The 19,120-nt window shown below is 45.6% G+C and overlaps 1 protein-coding gene across 2 annotated transcripts; it reads left to right on the forward strand.

Annotated features, from left to right (window-relative positions):
• Positions 1 to 11,985, forward strand: lmo4a (LIM domain only 4a). Of its 2 annotated transcripts, none has more exons than XM_030084989.1 (5): positions 1 to 179; positions 8,479 to 8,725; positions 9,366 to 9,462; positions 9,541 to 9,699; positions 11,197 to 11,985. In XM_030084989.1, the coding sequence occupies exons 2-5, from the start codon at positions 8,484 to 8,486 to the stop codon at positions 11,203 to 11,205; spliced, it is 507 nt and encodes a 168-aa protein (XP_029940849.1). In that variant the 5' UTR covers positions 1 to 179; positions 8,479 to 8,483; the 3' UTR covers positions 11,206 to 11,985. The 2 variants fall into 2 exon arrangements, with proteins under 2 accessions (XP_029940849.1, XP_029940850.1); XM_030084990.1 differs by lacking the exon at positions 1 to 179 and adding an exon at positions 3,543 to 3,645.
• Positions 11,986 to 19,120: the final 7,135 nt, after the last annotated feature.

A 19,120-nucleotide genomic window follows, 5' to 3' on the forward strand; every position in this document is an offset into this window, starting at 1 on the left:
TGCCCTGTGAGGAGGATCCCGGCTGTCTGCAGAGCTCTGTCGATGGGAAGAGGAGCAGAGGAGTATCGGAGCTGCTGTTTACCTGCAGCAGGCTGACAACACAACACAACACCTGGAGCTGCCGTTTACCTCCACCCAGCACTTCCTCCTGCCCCCAGCCCCCGGCCCTCAGCTGTGAGGTGAGTTTGAACCATGTTTCTCCACCTTCAGGCTCCGTTTACTGAAGTTCCAGAACTTGTTTCCTTCCTCCTGACACAGCTGCAGGTTTGGATCTCTGTCTTCTGCCAGACCATTCAGTCCATTCATCTGGGTTCAGCACAAGTTGCTCATGGAGTGAGAGATCATCTCTTCACATTCAGCGTGTTCTCATGGTTTCTCTGTGAATCTCAGAATAACAGCAGAGTTTTGGATGTTTTTAAAACCCCTATAGGGACGATATTTCTTTTATGTGTATTTAGTGTGTGTTTGTTCTGGATTAATTTTGGCCTCCCTCAGTGAAAATCAGCAGAGCTTTTCTGAGTCTCCACAGACCAAGAACTAATCCAGAGCTCTGCGAGCTTTATGAATGAAGGGCTTTTCTTTAATGCACTTTAAACCAAGTAAAGTTCATTGGAGCCTTAAAACATGTTTAAACTTAAATAAATTCAATTAGAAAGACAACATTATTCCCAGGGAAAAATTCTTTGAAATAAAGCCAACACAGTTTCTAAAGTTAAACACAGTATCTTGGGTCACAATAAAAAATAAATAAACAAATCTCAACATTTTATCACAGATTATTTTCATTCATCCACTTAACCAATTTTACCCATTCAACCTTTTTTTGTGGTAATTCTAGTTTTTTCTGTAGTTTTTTTAAGCAGTTCTCAGCTATTTAACAGTTTGATCAGAGCATGTCTGTTTCTCTGCACATATCAAACAAACCAGCTTCATGGCAGATGAGACGATCCACGTTCAGCTAATCTCACCATTTTCCTTTCCTTTCTTAAGAGAGGTTATGTTACAAACTCAGCATGTGTCCAATGCAGATTTTAATGCACAATATGTTCAACTCCCTCATTTAAGTTTCACATTTTTCTCCTTCAGCTCTAAGTGTCACAAATCAAAATGTATGTTTCCATTCAGTTTATGGAAGCTTATGGAGCCTCTGCTGCAGAGCCACATGTGGCTGCACAGCTGCAGGTTGCAGAACAGAACTTTTTTTCTCTCATTCGACTTTTATTAATTTTAATAGAGGCTTATACCTGCAGCTGTCTTGACTTTTCATGTTCCACTACAATTTGCAGTATTCTCACAGTCACATCTTTTTCACATTCCTTTTCGTCTCCTGCTTCATTTTACTCTCATACATGACGTCCTGCAGAGCTCTGAAAGTTGTGTACATCAGAGCTCTGCAGGAAAATGTGACTCCATGAAGTATTTACAAATTACATGACAGTAAACACTTTAATCTGATTATATGATTTGTACATCAGTCTTTCTCTAAATGACTCCCATCTTCCAGTTTACAGTGAAAACTTAATAGTAAAGGTTGAATAGTTGATCCACTGAGAAATGTTGAGTTTTGAAAATCACCTCTTTATAAAATAATTAGGATTAAACTGAAATGAAGAAAAGTCTCGGAGGAAAATACAGAGTTTTGTTTGTCTACTTCCACTGGCAACACAAACGGAAGAGTTAAGATGAAGATCCAAAACTAATGATAGAAAAGCCAACACGACTCAAACAGACAAAATATCTGAAGTCCAAAAACATCCCGAAATACTTTCTGTGCTCAAATGTGCTTAAACACTGATAAAATGTCTTAATTCAAGTTCCTAAATTTAAAAACTGCAACATGAACCATTATTTGTAAATTCAGCAAAATGAAAGTTTCCTTCATTTGTAAAGTAAAACATGTTTTTTGTCACCAGAATAAAAAAAAAAAAATATATGTAATTTTAGTAACGAAGGTTCCAGACCTCACGTACACAAGCGCAGTGTGTATTAATGTCAGTCCTGGGTGCAGCCATAAAAAAGAGCCTATATGTGTCAGAGTGAAAAGAGCTTCATGTGTTCACCAGTTCACAGCCAGTATCTGTTCTTTCAGGCGTTCCAAACACCCTTCATCTGTCATGTGAAGTTTCCCAGAGAGCCTCGGCGCTTCACGTCACCTTCATTCTGTGTAAATCTGTAAAAACGCCGACGTAGAAGGAGCTTTGTTGGCGCGTCGCTGGTGAAGGTGGACCAGCTGAGCACGCTGAAGCGTGAGCCGCTTGTTCCACTCGGAGGGCCGTCGCGTTTTTCGGGAGGTGGAAGCTGTTATATGATGCAGACTCGGACTGCTAATTGATTTCACGGCTGGTGATGTGCCGCCTGAAGGAATCTGGCACACGAGACGGGAAGCAGGAGGGGAAGAAAGCCACCGAGACCCAGTCGCAGAAAAACATCCTGTGCTCGCAGTACCGTCTGAACAGAGATGTTCCCCACCTCAGCGTCTCCTTCTGCTTTTACCTAAAACTAGACAGGAGAATCATCAAGAATCGGTCAATTCAGTGGAATTTGTAGTTGAGTGTTCTTCACACTTCATTCACACCTTTAAAACTGCTTATTACTCATACGTCACACTCGTCCCTCATTTAAACAAGCTTCCGACTGGATTTTAAAGGAAGGACAGAGGCTTATTCCAATGTTTTGTACAGACTGAACAGTTTGAGTCTGTTGACTCTGGATCTGACGGTCGCCAGTTTAACCTCAAACACATTGGTTTGGACACGAGGAGGAAACCACAGGAAAGTCAAAGTCAAGCCTGGAATCAAACAGGGATTTCCTTCCTGTGAGGCAAGAGTGTCAACCACTGCTCTGTAAAGAGTGAATAAATAAAACTAGCTGCATTTGAGAGATCCTGAAGCAGTGATCTGACCCTGCTTTTAACCTCAGGTTATGAAAGCACAACAAAGAGCAAAGTGTGGCTCTCGTGTGGACTGTAGCCCATTAAAGTCCTCTCTGAAAATAGTACAAAGGCATCACAACAACAGCTGGAGCTGAGACAAGTGATACTGTCTGAAAATAAACACACCCTGATGTTAATACCAGGTAAACGAGCGTGATATCTTCTGTTCTCTCCAGTCTGGAGGTAATCCGGTTTCCTTAAACTGTTGTCTGTCCACATGAAGTTGCTGAATTTCTGCCAGACCCGTAGAGGCGCTGTGACACCTCCATGGAAACACGAAAACACCGAAATCAGACAAGAAGGCAAAATTCAAAGTACATCCAATGGTAGATATTGACACTCGAACCAGAATGAAGTTATTTCTATGGACTGATGATGAAGCAAAACTTGTTTCACATCTTACTGGATTATAAAGCCAACCAATTTAAAGAGGAGGTGATTTTTGGTGTGAAATTTAGAAGAAGTCTCTGTAGCAGGAACACAACCCTGTAACCCGCCATCATTCTGAAAAACACCTGTTTCCTGTGGACGGATCAAAGAGGAAATGAAAAAGATTCGTCAATAGAAATGAAGCCGTCACGAAGGTTTTCAGACCTTGTGGAAGGTAACCGACCTCGCCGAGGCTTCGGACCTCGTGAAGGTTGCCAGACTCTCTGGTTTTGGTGGATGTGTGACTTGGAGCTGTATAAATGGACACGGAAGACTTACAGTGGGTGAGTTCCTGCCCAGCAGCTGCAGTGTAAGCCGCCCTCCTAAAGGATTTAGCTGTGATCCGCAGAAAGGCCTCCCGTCAACTCTATTTTTCTTTGACTTTGTAGACCTTCATGACCTTGAACACACACAGCTGCTGGGGTGAGCACAGACTCCTGCTCCAGCGTTGTCTCGTGTAGTTAGTAATGTGAGGAGAGTTGAAGTACCGGCAGTTCAACACGGACGCTTTGAGCCTTGTCCAGTCCATCAGGTCCTGATTTACATTTTTCATTATCTGCATCACATCAGTTCAGATCAGTCAGTGGAGATTTCTTCATTTTATGAACATCTTCGGGAGTTTATGCCATTTGTTTTATGTCAAAGGGCCCAAATTTAAACACACATTACACTGTGTGATTTTTCTATACTGTCTTTGTCTCTGTCTGCTAAACATGGACACACATTACCTGTCATTATCATATTTAATGTTTAAAGTCACCTCAGATTACAGGGTTCCACAAAACTCCATTTACAGTGGTTTGATAATCTATTCAGCTTCATCACAGGATGGTTACGAGGAGCTGCACTTGAGCCTATCACAGGACACACACACGGACATACCAAACCAGTACATCAACACTGGGAAAATGGTAATATTTGAACATCACAAACCACTGTACTAATCGGCTTGTCAGTCTCACGCTCGATCTGCCCCTAACTTGTGAACAAGACCCCGAGATACTTAAACTTCTCTACTTGGGGCAGAGACTCTCCACCGACCTGGAGAGGGTAGGCCACCTTCTTCCGACCGAGGACCACGGCCTCGGATTTGGAGGTGCTGATCCTCATCCTCATTGCTTCACATTCGGCTGTGAACCGCCCCAGAGCATGCTGTAACTCCAGGTTCAATAGAGCCAACAGGACAACGTCATCTGCCAAAAGCAGAGACAAAATCCTGTGGTCCTCAAACTGGACCCTCTCCGGCTCCTGGCTGCACCTAGACATTCTATCCATAAAAATTACCAACACAACCGGTGACAGAGGGCAGCCCTGCCGGAGTCCAACATGCACCGGGAACAGGTCCGACTTACTGCCAGGAATGCAGACCAGAATCCTACTTCTATCATACAGGCCCTTAACAAGGGTCCCTGGACTCTGTACTCCCAAATTATCCAGCACAAGATACCATGCGGTCAAACGCCTTCTCCAAGTCCACAAAATATATGTGGACTGGCTGGGTGAACTCACACCAACCCTTGAGCACCCTATGGAGGGTATAGAGTTGGTCCAGTGCTCTGCAACCAGCACGAAAACCGCATTGTTCCTCCTGGATCCGAGGTTTGACTACTGGTCAAATTTCCTCTCCAGTACGCTGGATTAGACTTTCGTGGGGAGGCTGAGGAGTGTGATCCCCCTATATTTGGAGCACACCTTCCAGTCCCCCTTTTTCAAAAGTGTAACCTCCACCCTGGCCTGCCAGTCCAGAGGTACTGTACCCAATCTACATGCAACGTTGCAAAGACGTGTCAACCACATCAAGATACTTAGGGTACTCCAGGTGAATCTCATCCACTCCCGGTGCCTTCCCACCAAGGAGATTACCAACCACCTCGGTGACTTCAGCTTGGGTAATGGATGAGTCCACCTCTGAGACCTCAGTCTCCACTTCCTTCCGTGGAAGATGTAGCAACAGGATTGAGAAGGTCCTCAAAGTATACTTTCCACCGTCTAATAATATCCCCAGTCGAGGTCAACAGCTCGCCAACTCGACTATAAACATTGTTGGTGGAGGACTGTTTTCCTCTCTTGAGGCGCTGGACGGTTTGCCAGAATTTCTTCCAAGTCTGATAGTCCTCCTCTGTAGCCTCCCTGAGCTCCTCCCAGGCTCAGAGTTTTCATCTTCACAGCCGCTTGGACTGCAGTTTGCTTGGCCTGCTGGTCCACATCAGCTGCTTTGGGAGTCCCACGAGCCAACAAGACTCGATAGGACTCCTTCTTCAGGTTGACAGCAGTCCTCACTTCCTGTGTTCACCACAGGGTCTGGGAATTGCCGTCATGGCAGGCACTGGAGACCTTACGACCACAGCTCCGGACAGCTGTTTTAACAATGGAGGTGGAGAACATGGTCCATTTAGACTCAATGTCCCCAGGCTCCTTTGGGATCTGGGAGGAGCTCTCCCGAAGGTGGGAAAACTGTTGCTGACAGAGGATTCTGCCAGACATTCCCAACAGACCCTCACAACACGTTTGGGCCTGCTAAGTCTGTCCAGTTTCCTCCTCGTCAAATGCAACTCACCACCAATTGGTGATCGGTCAACAGCTCTGCTCCTCTCTTCACTCGAGTGTCCAAAACATGCAGCCGAAGGTCGGACGGCGCGACAACAGAGTCAGTCATCAACCTTGGGTCTAGGATGTCCTGGTGCAAAGTGCACTTATGGACACCCCTGTGTTCAAACATGGTGTTATGGCCAAACTGTGATCAACGCAGAAGTGGGCTAAGCCCGGCTACTGTTAATAATGCCGTGCCAAAAACATGCCCAGCATGCTAACGACATCGTTTTCAGTGTTTCCATGGGAATGGCATCGTTTTGAAAACGTTGAGTATGCAAACTTTTCTGAAAAACAAAACAGGATTTTCTCTTGAAATCTTGTCTTGTAAATGGGAGCTCAAATGAAGGTTGTTTTTTTTTTTAAGATTTATTCTGTGGACATTTGCGATCCTTTATATAGTCAGTGGTACTCAATAACATCTGAAGAATTTTACATAAAACCCATGAGACTTCCAGATTTTACCCTTCAAGCCTGAAAATGGTGAAACCTGTGATTATGCTCAGTATAATTTTTCTCTATTTTTTCATGCCTCAAACGGGTGTGGTATTTCAGTGAATGGCCTAAAAAAGTTAAAATAGACAAGAGTTGTTGCAATTTCTTTTTTGCATGGTCCACATAAAAACTTTAACTTGAAGGTTGCATTGAACTGGCCGACTTCATCCAAACAGCCTGATGGTGAGTGAGGAGGTCTGAGCCACCGTGCATGTGGCTGTTGGTGGGTTTCTCATGTAGCCTTGGGCTTCTTAACATGGTGTTCCTGTGGCTGATTAGAGCCAGACTGAGGCCAGGCCGCCTCGCTGCAAAGGACCAGCTGCCGCAATCTCAAATAATCTTGTGGGAAGGCTGGTGGTGAAGCTAAACATGCCCTCGCTGGAATGAGACGCTCTGCACGACAAATTGTGCTGCTGTTGCTCATTTGGAAAATGAAATCGAGCCCCGCAATTATTTCATGTTGTTGTTGGCGCTAATTTTAAATCATGGAAGTGGCCAAAGAGACGATGTTGCTGACTCAATGCTGAGCAGCACACACACACACTCATACACACACACACACACACACACACACTGCTGTGGTTGTACTCAAAGCAATATTATTCCCAGCTGTGCATGAAATCAGTTCAGTTCTGTCATGGAAAAATGAAAGGAGGAGGATTACAGTGAAATGTCAACGATACGATCTTCTCCTGTTCAGAGGGAGCAGCTTCACTTCAACATGTTCACAAACTTTTACCACTAAATATTCCAAACAAACTATGAACTAATCACCACAGAGAGGAGAATGTTTTCTTTCTTTTTCTTTTTCCTTTCAGGAAGTCCTAAAAGCAGTTAATTGAATCTGGTTCCCGGAGACACATTTTGGAGAAAGAGTTTGGATTCTTGACTGATATTACAGAATTAATTAATTAAATCCTGCTTTACACTTCCATTTCAAAACAGAACCTTTCTCAGAACACCTGAGAACGTTCCTTTCAGCTCTTCAGAACATCCTGCAGTGACTCTATAATGTTTTCAGAGTTATGTCCCATCATTAGGCGAAATGTTGAATGTTGTTTCCATTGCTTCGGTAGGGGGTCTGGGGGGGTATTGTTAGAGGGAACAGCAGAGAGGACTGAGAGAGCAAACCTGGAGAATGTGCTGGAAGTAACAGCAGGAAGGTCCAGTTGCTCCAGCCTAAAAAAACAATTTGTTTCTTTGAGTGAAGTTCCTTCTTTCGGCTACGATACCGATTTAGCAGCGAATCAGCGCAGAAAGAAGCAAAGCCTTCAGCAGCAGCTACAAAGGATGTGAGGATGAAATGAAGGAAACTTTCAGTTTAGAAACTCTGGAATGAAAGTGTGGATGAGAGCATGGCTTTCTGCAAAATATGAACTGAAGGGAGCTGCACACTATGACTTTCATCCATCCCAAGCAAAAGACAAAGATGGCGATATCTTCGGTATTGGCTCTAAAACAGTGGTCTTAAATCACACTGTGAGACCAGTTCAAGCACAGCCACTGTCATGGTCACAACCTGTGAAAAAATTCTGACAATGTCAGAGGTTTGGGGAGATCATCTGGCAGTATGAATGCTGTTACGACCAACAGCAACTAAATATTCAATAGAAATGTAGTGTGAAATGATGTACTGATCAGCACGACGCTGGTACTTACGTGAAGCTCCCTTCTCTTCCCCGCTCTCTTTCTGAGCCACGACTTCATCCAGACCCTCGATCGGCTGGTACTTGGATTGTCATTCAATACACTTTTCATTGCAATCTGTTAGGAATTTCTAGTGTAATTCATCTTCACCATGCACGTTTTCACAAAATTAGAGTTGTTTCTCTGTGTTGCATTATATTCATCGTCTAAAACTCAAACCGTGCCTCTTATTTTGCTCATAATATTGGTGGTTACCTTCATTCATTCATTGAAATAAGTCTGGTTGGGCTGAAATTGAACAGTGTCTAATTTATATTGACAGAATATCCGAACAGGTTCAGACACACACATACTTCACAGTGTGTGGCGGTCTTCCTGTCTCTCAGGTGTGATGGTGAACAGCAGAGTGGAGGCCCCCTCCGTGGCGGTGATGGGTGGTGGTGGGGGGACCGCCGGCAGGTCGTGTGCGGGGTGCGGAGGCCGGATCGTCGACCGCTTCCTCCTCTTCTCCATGGAGCGCTACTGGCACACCCGCTGCCTGAAGTGCTCCTGCTGCCACGCCCAGCTGGGAGAGTACAGCAGCATCTGCTACAGCAAAGGAGGCATGATCCTCTGCAAGAACGACTACGTCAGGTGGGACACACACACACACACACACACACACACACACACACACACACGGATTGGTAAACTCCCAGAGCTGCTCTTTTGTTCCACAGCCTGGACCAAATCTGCATTGTTCCTCCTGTGTTTGAGGTCCGTTTGCTGGTTGGAGTCTCTTTATCAGTACCACCGCATAGACTCCCAAGGAGGCTGAGAAGTGTGATACCCCAATAACCGGCATACACTCTCAGGTCTCCTTTTTTGGAATTGGGGACCACCCTGGTCTGCTTGTCCAAAGGTCCTATACCCAAGCTGAATGCGATACTCTAGAGGGGCGTCAACCGGGACAGCTGCACAATATGCGGGGCCTGAAGCCACTCTGGGCGAATCTCATCCATTCCTCGGGCCTTGGTATCAAGGAGACTATCTTGGTGACTTCCACTAGGGAAATGGATGAGGACACCTCAGACGCCTGAGGCCTTGATCGGGGTCAGGAGTGTAGAGGATGTCCTCTCCTGTTGAGCACAGCTTGAGCAAGACTCCACCTGAGCCATCGGATGGTGCCCGAGAACGTCCCTCTGCATGGCATATCCCACCGCCTCCCACGCCACAGACTTTGCTCCCACAGCGGCTCCAGCTGTGGCGCTGACAGATGTGTGTTTGTGTGCAGACTGTTCGGACACAGCGGCGCCTGCAGCGCCTGCGGACAGTCCATACCTGCCAGTGAGATGGTAATGCGAGCACAAGGCAGTGTGTACCACCTCAAGGTGAGCTTGTGCATCACTGCCCTTATCGCTCGGCTCACTTTGATATTTTGCTGCTAACGTAACTGGATTTCGTTGTAGTGTTTCACCTGTGCCACCTGCAGAAACCGGCTGGTCCCCGGCGATCGTTTTCACTACATCAACGGAACGATCTTCTGTGAACACGACCGGCCGGGAGGAGGTCTGATCACCGGACCCCCGAGTTCCCTGCAGGCCAGCAGCATCATGGCCGACCAGAAGGTGAGAGCTCATTCAACTCTGAAAATTCGGTAACACTTTACTTGAAGCCCCTCTTTATAACACATTATAAGTAGTTATAAACACTAATACATGATCACAATGCTTTATAACTCACTATACAGCAGTATACAGCATAGGATTAAGGTTAGGGTTAGGGTTAGGGTTAGGGTTAGGGTTTGGTCCTGGCATTGTGATCATCTATGAATGTTTATAACTACAGCTACACATGTTATAATGGCATTATAATGCTTTATGAATGTACTTATAATGTGTTATGCAGGGGGGCTTCAAGTAAAGTGTTACCGAAAATTCTTTTAAGAGGGTTCAATCTCTGCCATCATCTGCCGTGCTTTATCCAGCTCAGCGTCACTGCTGTTGATCCCAGTTTTTTCAAGTAAAGTCAGGTTCCACCAGAACACTCAAACCTCTGACTTCCCAGAATAAAGTGCTAACCACTACTCCGCCGTGCAACACTGCCAAGAATAATTTCTTCCATGCAGATACTGAGTGGACCTTCACAGGGATCTGCAACCTTTATGACCAAAAGAGCCATGTTTGTGATTTTCCACCAAGTCGAATTTACCTGGAATTGCAAAACACATTTAACCTGAAATATTACAATAGCACATAATTAGGATGGCAAACATTTTGTCACATTTACAGCTATTTTTGGACCTCATTTCAGCAGCTTCTTACTTCTTTTCCTGCATTTTTCAGACAATTTTACCATTTTTCCTCACTGGGAAATCACTTTTAGCAATGCTACACACAGAATAAATAGAAATAAAGTTGCATATGAAATAATACAGGATAAACATTAAATAGATCATTTTAAATATGAATTTGTACAAGGCTTAAGTGACTGATGTAAACACAGAAAGGATAAGATTAACCAAAACATTGCAAACATTGTTTCCAGGGAGAAAATTGGCCACAGGAAGTTAGGACATTTTAACCATTTAACCATTCTATATCTTTTCTTAGCTGTTGTGCTTTTTCTTAAATAACTATTTTAAAGCTTTTTTTTTTCTTTTTAGAAATTGTGGTCATTTTAGTATTTTTTACAGTAGGTACGGCGCTGTTCTTTGCTGTAATGGGTTTCTCTCTTGAGTCCGAGGTTGAGTATGGGCCTTTATGCATGGAGTTTGCATGTTCTGCCTTTGCATGCATGGTTTCTCTCTGAGCTGCTCATACGTCCCGATGGAGGCTGCCTTCACACGGTGCTAACTGGGACGAGACCAGCCTCCTGAGACCCTGAGCTGGACGAGGCAGATGGATGATTCACAGCTTATTAAGACCAATAATGCAGAGATTACCCAGAGGCATGTCGTAACTGGAGAAAACCTGCAGTCCTGAATGAGCACACGTTCGTGACTCACTGGCGTCTGCCAGAGCGGCGTACGGCAGAAGCTTTCCGCTGACGCCACGGGAGTTCTGTACGTGTGCCGTTGACTTTCAACCACATGGAATTATTCAACACCTTCATCCCTCTTACAGGTTTGCTGAGGAAGAGGATGGAAACAAAACGTCAGTGCCTTCTCCCTCCGTCCTCCTGCCTCCGCGGATCCGCAGTCACTCCACAGCATCTGCCGAACCAGATGTGATCTTACACCGAAAATGGACGCTCTGAGAAGACTGTGGCTGAAAACTCTGGAAGTCAAAGCTCTGCTGGAGGACGCTCCATTCATCTGCTGTCCGCTGTGAGCCGGACCAGAATCACTGCGACCGGACCGACTCCACCGTCATGCGTCCTTCATCGGCGCGAGCAGGAAACAGCACCAACAGAGGGACACTTTTACGTTAGTCTGTGGAAAAATTGTAAGGATTTTTGTGTTTTAATTCAGCTGTTGGGTGTTTCTGTCCTGTGTGAACCAGTATTATGTTTCTGTTCCTACATCTTACACCTGGTAAAGTCACGAAGGAATCATCAGTGTTCTTTCTCTAAAACCGTCAAGATCTGTTCGCAAATGAAACGTCTCCAACATCCAGGACTGAAACTGAAGAAAACTGACTGAGAAAGGCTACAGTTATGCTGAAAAGCAGTGGAATTTGGTTTTTGTTTTTTTGTTTATCAGTGTGGGATGGATCAGAGAGCTTTACGAGGACCCATCAGAAGAACTCCTCAGGTCTTGGTGGAATCCCGTTTCCCAGCAGGAGTTTCAGTCGTGACTCTCTGAGAAGACATCCTGGTTAAACATAAACAGTTTGAGTGTAAATCTATGAATAATTTCATTAAAATATGTTTGTGTGATGGAATGTGTTGTGGGTGTGACTGAGATGATTCAGAAATAGAGCAGCGGTTCTCAACATCTGGAACAGTCAGTTTGTTTCTTTCTGCTGCTCAAAGATTCACCTCAAACATAGTTTGTCTCCCAGTTCTCTCTCAAAAATATCGTTGTGCTTCAGGTTTCTCCACTTCCTTGATGTGTTCAGGGACGGTAATGCAGCCCCATGGCATGATGATGCCTCCTCCGTGTTTGACAGTAGAGAGGTCGGACTTGTTGGCTTCATTCGGTGGATTAAACATAAAGCGATGCTGTGGATTGGTTTGCGTTTCCAGTCTTGATATTTTGAAAAGAAGAGTCTGGGTTATGTGTGATTTTGAATTGGCGTGGACAATGGTGGACTCGCATCTGTGGTTGTTGAAGGGACTGGACTCACCTCGGAGTACCAATCCTGAACCGTGTTCCAGGCTCTTCAGGACCTTCCACAAGACAGGTTCAGCGTTTGATACGCAGTCTGTGGTGCAGACTGACGGCTTTTAATGCTCTTTTTGGGGACGACACTCACTGCTGAGGCTGAAAGTCTTTTTGTTTGAACTGTAAATGATCTCTGCTTGCAGAAAACAGCAGTTTGATTTCACGTGTTGCGATGCTAACATTATTATCTGTCCAGATTAATTTTATACTTTTAGAATAGATATATCTTGATAGAAGTGACTTGGACTTGCTTAATGTCGGTGTTCATGTGAACACTGCTGAAGTGCGGTGGGAGCTGTAATTGCTACTGCTGGCGGAGCTATGAATAAAAAAAGGTCCAGATGTTGCGTCTGGAATTGAAATAGCAGATGTGGAACATCCTACAATCAACGGGCAAATTGATGCATTTAAATGGTTCACTTTATTTTTTTTTTTTCTCTAAAGATTGTCTCTGTGCTTCCAGTTTAATGTGAGTGGAATCAGGCGATGTGATGTGAATGGAAGAGAAAGCGACAATAATCCAGCTGCACCTCACACGAGATGAATGTGTTTCTGGTGAAGCGCTTCAGGAGCTGTTAAAAATGCTGCGTCTCTCAGACAAACACGTCTGATTACTCTCAGGATTGTCTTGTTTTTTTTCTTTTCTGCTTTTGGAGCAAGGACATTAGAGACGCAGTTAAAGTGGGATGTTCTCGATGCCTGCAGGCTCCAGCCGCTCTCCTGCAGCCTAATGAGGCCTAATGTGCTGAGCCCGGCTAATTAACAGGGAGGGAGTGTTTTTTTTTCTGTGGGTACCGTCCAGACTGCAGCCGCTACAAGCATCAGCTTCCTCTTCAAATGAAGCGTTTCACTTGTTTTTGCTTTTGCCTCTACGTAGGCACATGGAGGGACGTTGACGGGCGGCCGTGCTGCAGCGTCCGTTAGCTTGTATTAGCAGCGTCCGGCTCGTGCGGCGGCCTGTGGCGAATCCTCCGAGTAACAGGATGTGACATGGCGAGCATTCCACCCAATCGGAGCTCTTTGAATAATGAAAGTGATGAAGTTAATTAGCCCGGCGAGGTAGATTTGACCACAGAGCGCTGCCAGATGGTAGCAGGAAACAGAGGAGGGGGTAATTAAAAGTGAAATAATGAAGCGGGTCCCAGGCGTCGGAGGAGAGGGGGTTTAGATGTAATTAAGCATCCTGTCGAGCCGAAACACTCTCTCCCTCCCCGTTTGAATCACTTTCAGCGCGACCGACCGATCGTCAAACCTGTTAATGAATTTACAACACCCAGGGTCCCTGCTGCAGAGCTCGGCCCCCCAGATCAGTCCTCCTGAACTCTTCTTCTGTGGTGACAAGGAAGAAAACAACGCAGAGGTTCAGAATGTTCAATTAAATTTTATCTCGAAGGCGCCAAACGCAACAGTCATGTCTTAAAGAGAAAAAACCAAGAATTCCACCTGAAGAAGTACAGGAAACAACATCTATGCTGCTATCAGGTGAAACAGGAAGTGATACGACTACGCAGCATCAGAGCAAGAACCAAACCCACTAAAAATAAAATTCTGTTAAAACAGTATTTACGAGCAGTGAGTTGCTCATTTAGCATAACAGTTCATAATGTGATCACATGAATGATGAGGCGCGCTAGCATGTAGCCAGGAGCAGGCTAACAGAGGCCGTTCAAACACGGGCTCCTCTTCACCAAGTTCTTCATCACTGTATTCTTCATCACCGTCCTCTTCCTCGCCCCGCAATGCTTTTCAGCGGGTTTCTGCGTCCTCAGCTCGACTCACCAGGACTGCAGACTTTCATTAGCACTTTGTAATTAGGAACAGATGCAGCTTTCAAAGACACACATGCTCTCACACACACACTCACACACACACACACACAGAGTCATAGGGGTGCGCCGACATCGTCCACTCACACACTTCCTTCTCCATCCCAGAATACACGTTTATATCTGAATGTTTTCCTCATATATGGCTCAGTAATTGGACTAAATGCTAAAAAGACAAACAGTTGATATGTGAAGAAATGTTTTGGTCTTCGCAGCTTAGTAAGTCATTTGACACGAAGTTTCCAAGAATTTCAGTGACTCTTCATGATGAAATGTGATGAGTTTCACATCAGAAGCAGATTCTTTCATAAAGCCTCCTGCTGTGGAGCAGAGTTAATCCAGAAGGTTCATGCTGAGTCAGAGTGAGTCCTGCCTGCAGCTGTCCATGAACCCAGAGCTGTCGGCCTCTGGCTGATGATGCATTCTCATGCTGAAGGTCAGTTCCAGCCTGCCCAGCTCCTGCCCCTACTGCCCCCACTGCCCCTACTGCCCCCGACTGCCCCTCCACACTCCTCAGCTCCCCAAAAACCTCCGGACACAATATCAGAAACACGCTTCGTCGCCTCATTAAAGTCTGACGGAGGCCGAGGCCCGAACATGAAACCATGTCTGATGGACGGAGGGGAACTCTGGGAATGTCTTAATGAGGACACACACACACACACACACACACACACACACACACACACATACACACACACACACACACACCCTGACTTGGCTGTATTTCTGTGCGAACAGGTGACCTGTCCTGTCACTCTCTTCGCTCTCTTCCTGCTCTTCCTCTCATATCTGATGAGACGCTGAGCTCCTCAGCGGAGGTCAATATTTCCATTTCCCCCTCTGGCCCGTTCCGCCTCCATCTTTATCTGCCGGGGTGTCAGCCGCCTGTCAGACGCGGTCCGGGTCTCAGCTCGGAGGCCTCGGACACCTCCGAGACCTGCGAGAGGCGAACAAAGAGCTCATTGACGGGAGAAAAACAGGAAACAGCCATGCCTCTGGCTTCCTCGCCGAGCCTGTTCTGCCTCCACTCCTGGACTGAACCTCATTGTGTTTGCATATGAACCCTGCGAAGGAGCCCAGCTCTTCAATTCACCGAAGGAGAAGTGTTTTTGTGCATCAGGGGGCAGAAGTCAGTCACCGTCGTCCCTCGATTGTCTTCACTGCAGATAGGTCAGGAAAAAACAGCCTTTGTTCAGACAACAATCGACTTTACATTTTTAACAGAAGACAAAGAAATGGGTTCATCCTCGTCTGGTTTCCATGCAGGAGGACGTAGCAGCACATATCAGGTTTAGGTGATTTATTGGATTGAGCATTGGCGCTGACACAGCTGATCCCACAGAGGAAATAACTTCATCCTGCATCACAGCTGTTTTCCTCTCAATAAAGCCGCTGAAACACTGTCCTTGTTCCACCATGACATATAATTACCACTGCTTAACATCCATTTTTTAATTATTCATATGAAGCGAATCTATATGAGCTGGCCGGGCCCTTAATTCCTCAATATATTCATTAAACTGAGCAAACCTGCGGGATCCACAGAGACACGTTTCATATTTCCCCAGGATCAGGCCTCCATCTGCTGAGTAAATAAACGGCTGCACTGGTGTGAGGTGATGCAGCCTCATTTGATGTAATGCGATCGTCATCTAGGAAATTGCTTGTGAACATGAAAAGCGGAGCGGCATTATGGGGGCGAGCGGCGCGGTCTGTGTCACATTTCCTACTATCGCTTCGCCCACAGTTCCTACTCTGTGGATTTATGAGACACAAGACTAAAATTCTTCTGTTATAATGATAGAAATAAGGTCCAGACAGAGCAAGAAAGTACAGTAATTATAATAAAATGAAAGTAAATGATCAAAATCGATGTAGATGTAAGTCTGCATGTCTGAAACCTCCAGATGAGAACTGAAATGCGTCGTATGCTAACCTGCTAACTGCCTGGAAAAGACTCTTCAGACGTGGTGGCGAACGTCTGATGTGCCGCTCCTGTGCACAGACACACTCCAGATAAGAAGTTCAGGGTTTTTTTGTTTGGCTGGGCTCTGGGTTTTGTCTCTGGGGGTGAGACCTGCTGTTTGAATGTTAAAAAGCATCTCTAACCCCGAGTGAAAGATGTGAGGACCCAGGTGATAAAAAGGAGTGCAGTCCTTCTTTAACAGGAGCAGCAGAGGGCTGATAGACATCGGCTGTGACATTTCCCTCTGTTTCCTATCTGAAAGAGCCCAGCAGATGCACACACACACACACACACACACACACACACACACACACACACACACACACACACACACACACACACACACACACACACACACACACACACACACACACACACACACACACGGATCGGGTTCAGGGGATCAGATGGAGGGAAGGTATGAGGCGGACTATCGGAGAAATAGACTCGTTTCAACAAAGCGAGGAGGAGACTCTGCACCGTATCAACCCAGAGATCAGACAGCAGCTGCTTTTTACTCTGGTGCATGAAAAACCTTTCGCTGTTTAAAATACTGTCTGCAGGATCACTGTTACCTCTGGATTTTACACACAGAATTATTGGATATTTTACAAAAATGAAAAAAAAATTACAGTAAAATCAAATAAAAGATAGACACAGTGACTGTTTTCTTTCTCTTCTGGTAAGACCTGACTGGGCCAGGTGGGGACCAGCTCCACCTGCTGGCACCAGAAAGGACTGCAAGTAAGCTGTTATTTCTTTAAGATGATCTCCAACATATCTACCGTCTGTGATTTTAGCTTCCTCCTAAATTGCTCATAATTTGTGCGTCAGGACCTCAGTTCATGGTTGCCGGTCTCCATCTTGCTGCTTCAGGCCGTTCTTCTCATCCACACATCTGTGGCTGCTCGAATGGAGCTTCAGTGCATCTGCTTAGTTCCTGCTCAGGCTACACTCACCGAGATCACACGTCTAGTACAGCCACATGCTGAAGCTCAGAGCTGATTGGCTGCTGCCAGTGCTGTGCAGGCAGTGATTGATAGAAACTGGTGAAAAATGCCAGCTGAAGCTCCGCTAAAGCTAACAGCTGAAAATCAAAATGAACGAGGTCGGGCACAAGTTGGGGACTCTTGCTTCCGAAGAGAAACTGGAGGTAAAACTATTGTGCTCTCAGGTTTAACATGGTTAAAAAAAAAAAAAGTGGCTAACAGTAAACAAAAAAAGGCCCTCTTCTGTTTAAAATTGAGCGATTGACATTCCAGCAGTGGCTTTGTCCTTGTCTTGGTTCTGTCAGCTCACGTTCGGTCTCAGCTAGGTTTGTGTGTCGTACCTGTTTCATTTCCTCCTCTTTCATTTGGAACGTCATGTCTCGTCTCTCTTTCAGTTCACTTGTCTTCCTGCCTTACCTCAGAGTGTGACCGCCTGACTCCTCCCTAACGTGACTCACCTGCGTCTCTCCAGTGTGTTTAAACCCACTTCCCTCATGTTTCTGTTGCCAGGTCGTCTTTCTTCCTCTGTATCAAGAAATCTCACAATTCTCTTCATGATTTTCTCGTGATTTGGGCTTTACATTACCCCATGTTTTGAATGATCTTTTCTGTATACCTTTCAAATCAGTGGCCGTTCACACGGCTCCGGCACTTTTCATTCCATAAAAATCACGTTCCTGTATTTCTGCCATGAGTGACCAGTGACAGTGAACGCCGCCGTCTGAACGCGCTCCACGTCCCTCCATGTCAATCTGAAGCTCCTTCTTCTTTTTTTTTTTAACACTCAATTGTCAGATTACGACAGTCATTTTGTACATCATAACACAGTGAAACTAAATCCAAATCTGCACCTTAGCTTTTCCATTGGTAAGAAAGAAAGCACCTCTTTTAACCACTGTGAGAATGAGAGCGCCTTGGCCTGCGTGCAAGTAAAGTAGCGAATGCAATGGCATTTTTCTGTAACCGAGTGTATTGTAAGTGTGAAGATAGGATTCCGAAAACACCAGTTTTAAAATCAGGGGGTAAATTTTGCCCAGTGATGTGAGACAATATCTGAAAAATATTTCTCCAGTAACTGTCCAGACAGGGGCAGGCCCAGAGCATATGACCTTCAGCAGCTGGACTGTCATTCACTGAATTGGCTGAATTCGCTGGGCTGGATTTGAATCAGACAGGATTTCCACTCCTCATCAGACAGAACAGAACTCATGTCATCTTCCCAGGCCTTTCTTGGCTTCTCCCAATGTGTAGGTTTGATCTGTTGCATCAGTTTGTATGATGTAGTCTGATAAAACTGAATTTCTTATCTCTGCTCCTCCCAGTCTTGTGCCTAGGATCAAAGATAGTTTATGTCTCCATACCTCCATGATTAAACCCTCCGTTAAAATTCTAGGTGTCACTGTAGACCACGCTCTGACTCTGGATCAACATCTGAAACTTCTGATCCGTTCTTGCTTTTTCCAGTTGAGGAACAGCCAAACTGAGGCCCATTGTGTCTCAAGCTGAGATGGAGATCCTTATCCATGCGTTTGTATCCTCACGCCTGGATTACTGTAACTCGCTGTTTACCTGTGTCAGCAAAACATCTTTGGATCGCCTGCAAGTGGTCCAAAACGCAGCTGTCAGACTGCTGACCAGGACCCCCAGGAGGTCCCACATAACTCCAATCTTATCTGCTCTTCACTGGCTCCCCATTAAGTCTCGAATACAATATGAAATCCTTGTGGTCACGTCCAGAGCTCTGCACGGCCAGGCACCGCTCTACATCACAGATCTGTTACAGCCTTATGTTACCAGCAGGTCCCTGAGGTCCTCCGATCAGGGCCTGCTGGTAGTCCCTCGCTCCAGACTGAAAACTAAAGGTGACGGCGCGTTTGAGGTAGTGGCTCCCACTCTCTGGAACTCCCTCCCAGCTAATCTAAGATCAGCGGACACTGT

The sequence above is a fragment of the Salarias fasciatus genome (genome assembly GCF_902148845.1).
Source record: "Salarias fasciatus chromosome 7 unlocalized genomic scaffold, fSalaFa1.1 super_scaffold_4, whole genome shotgun sequence".
NCBI lineage: Eukaryota > Metazoa > Chordata > Actinopteri > Blenniiformes > Blenniidae > Salarias > Salarias fasciatus.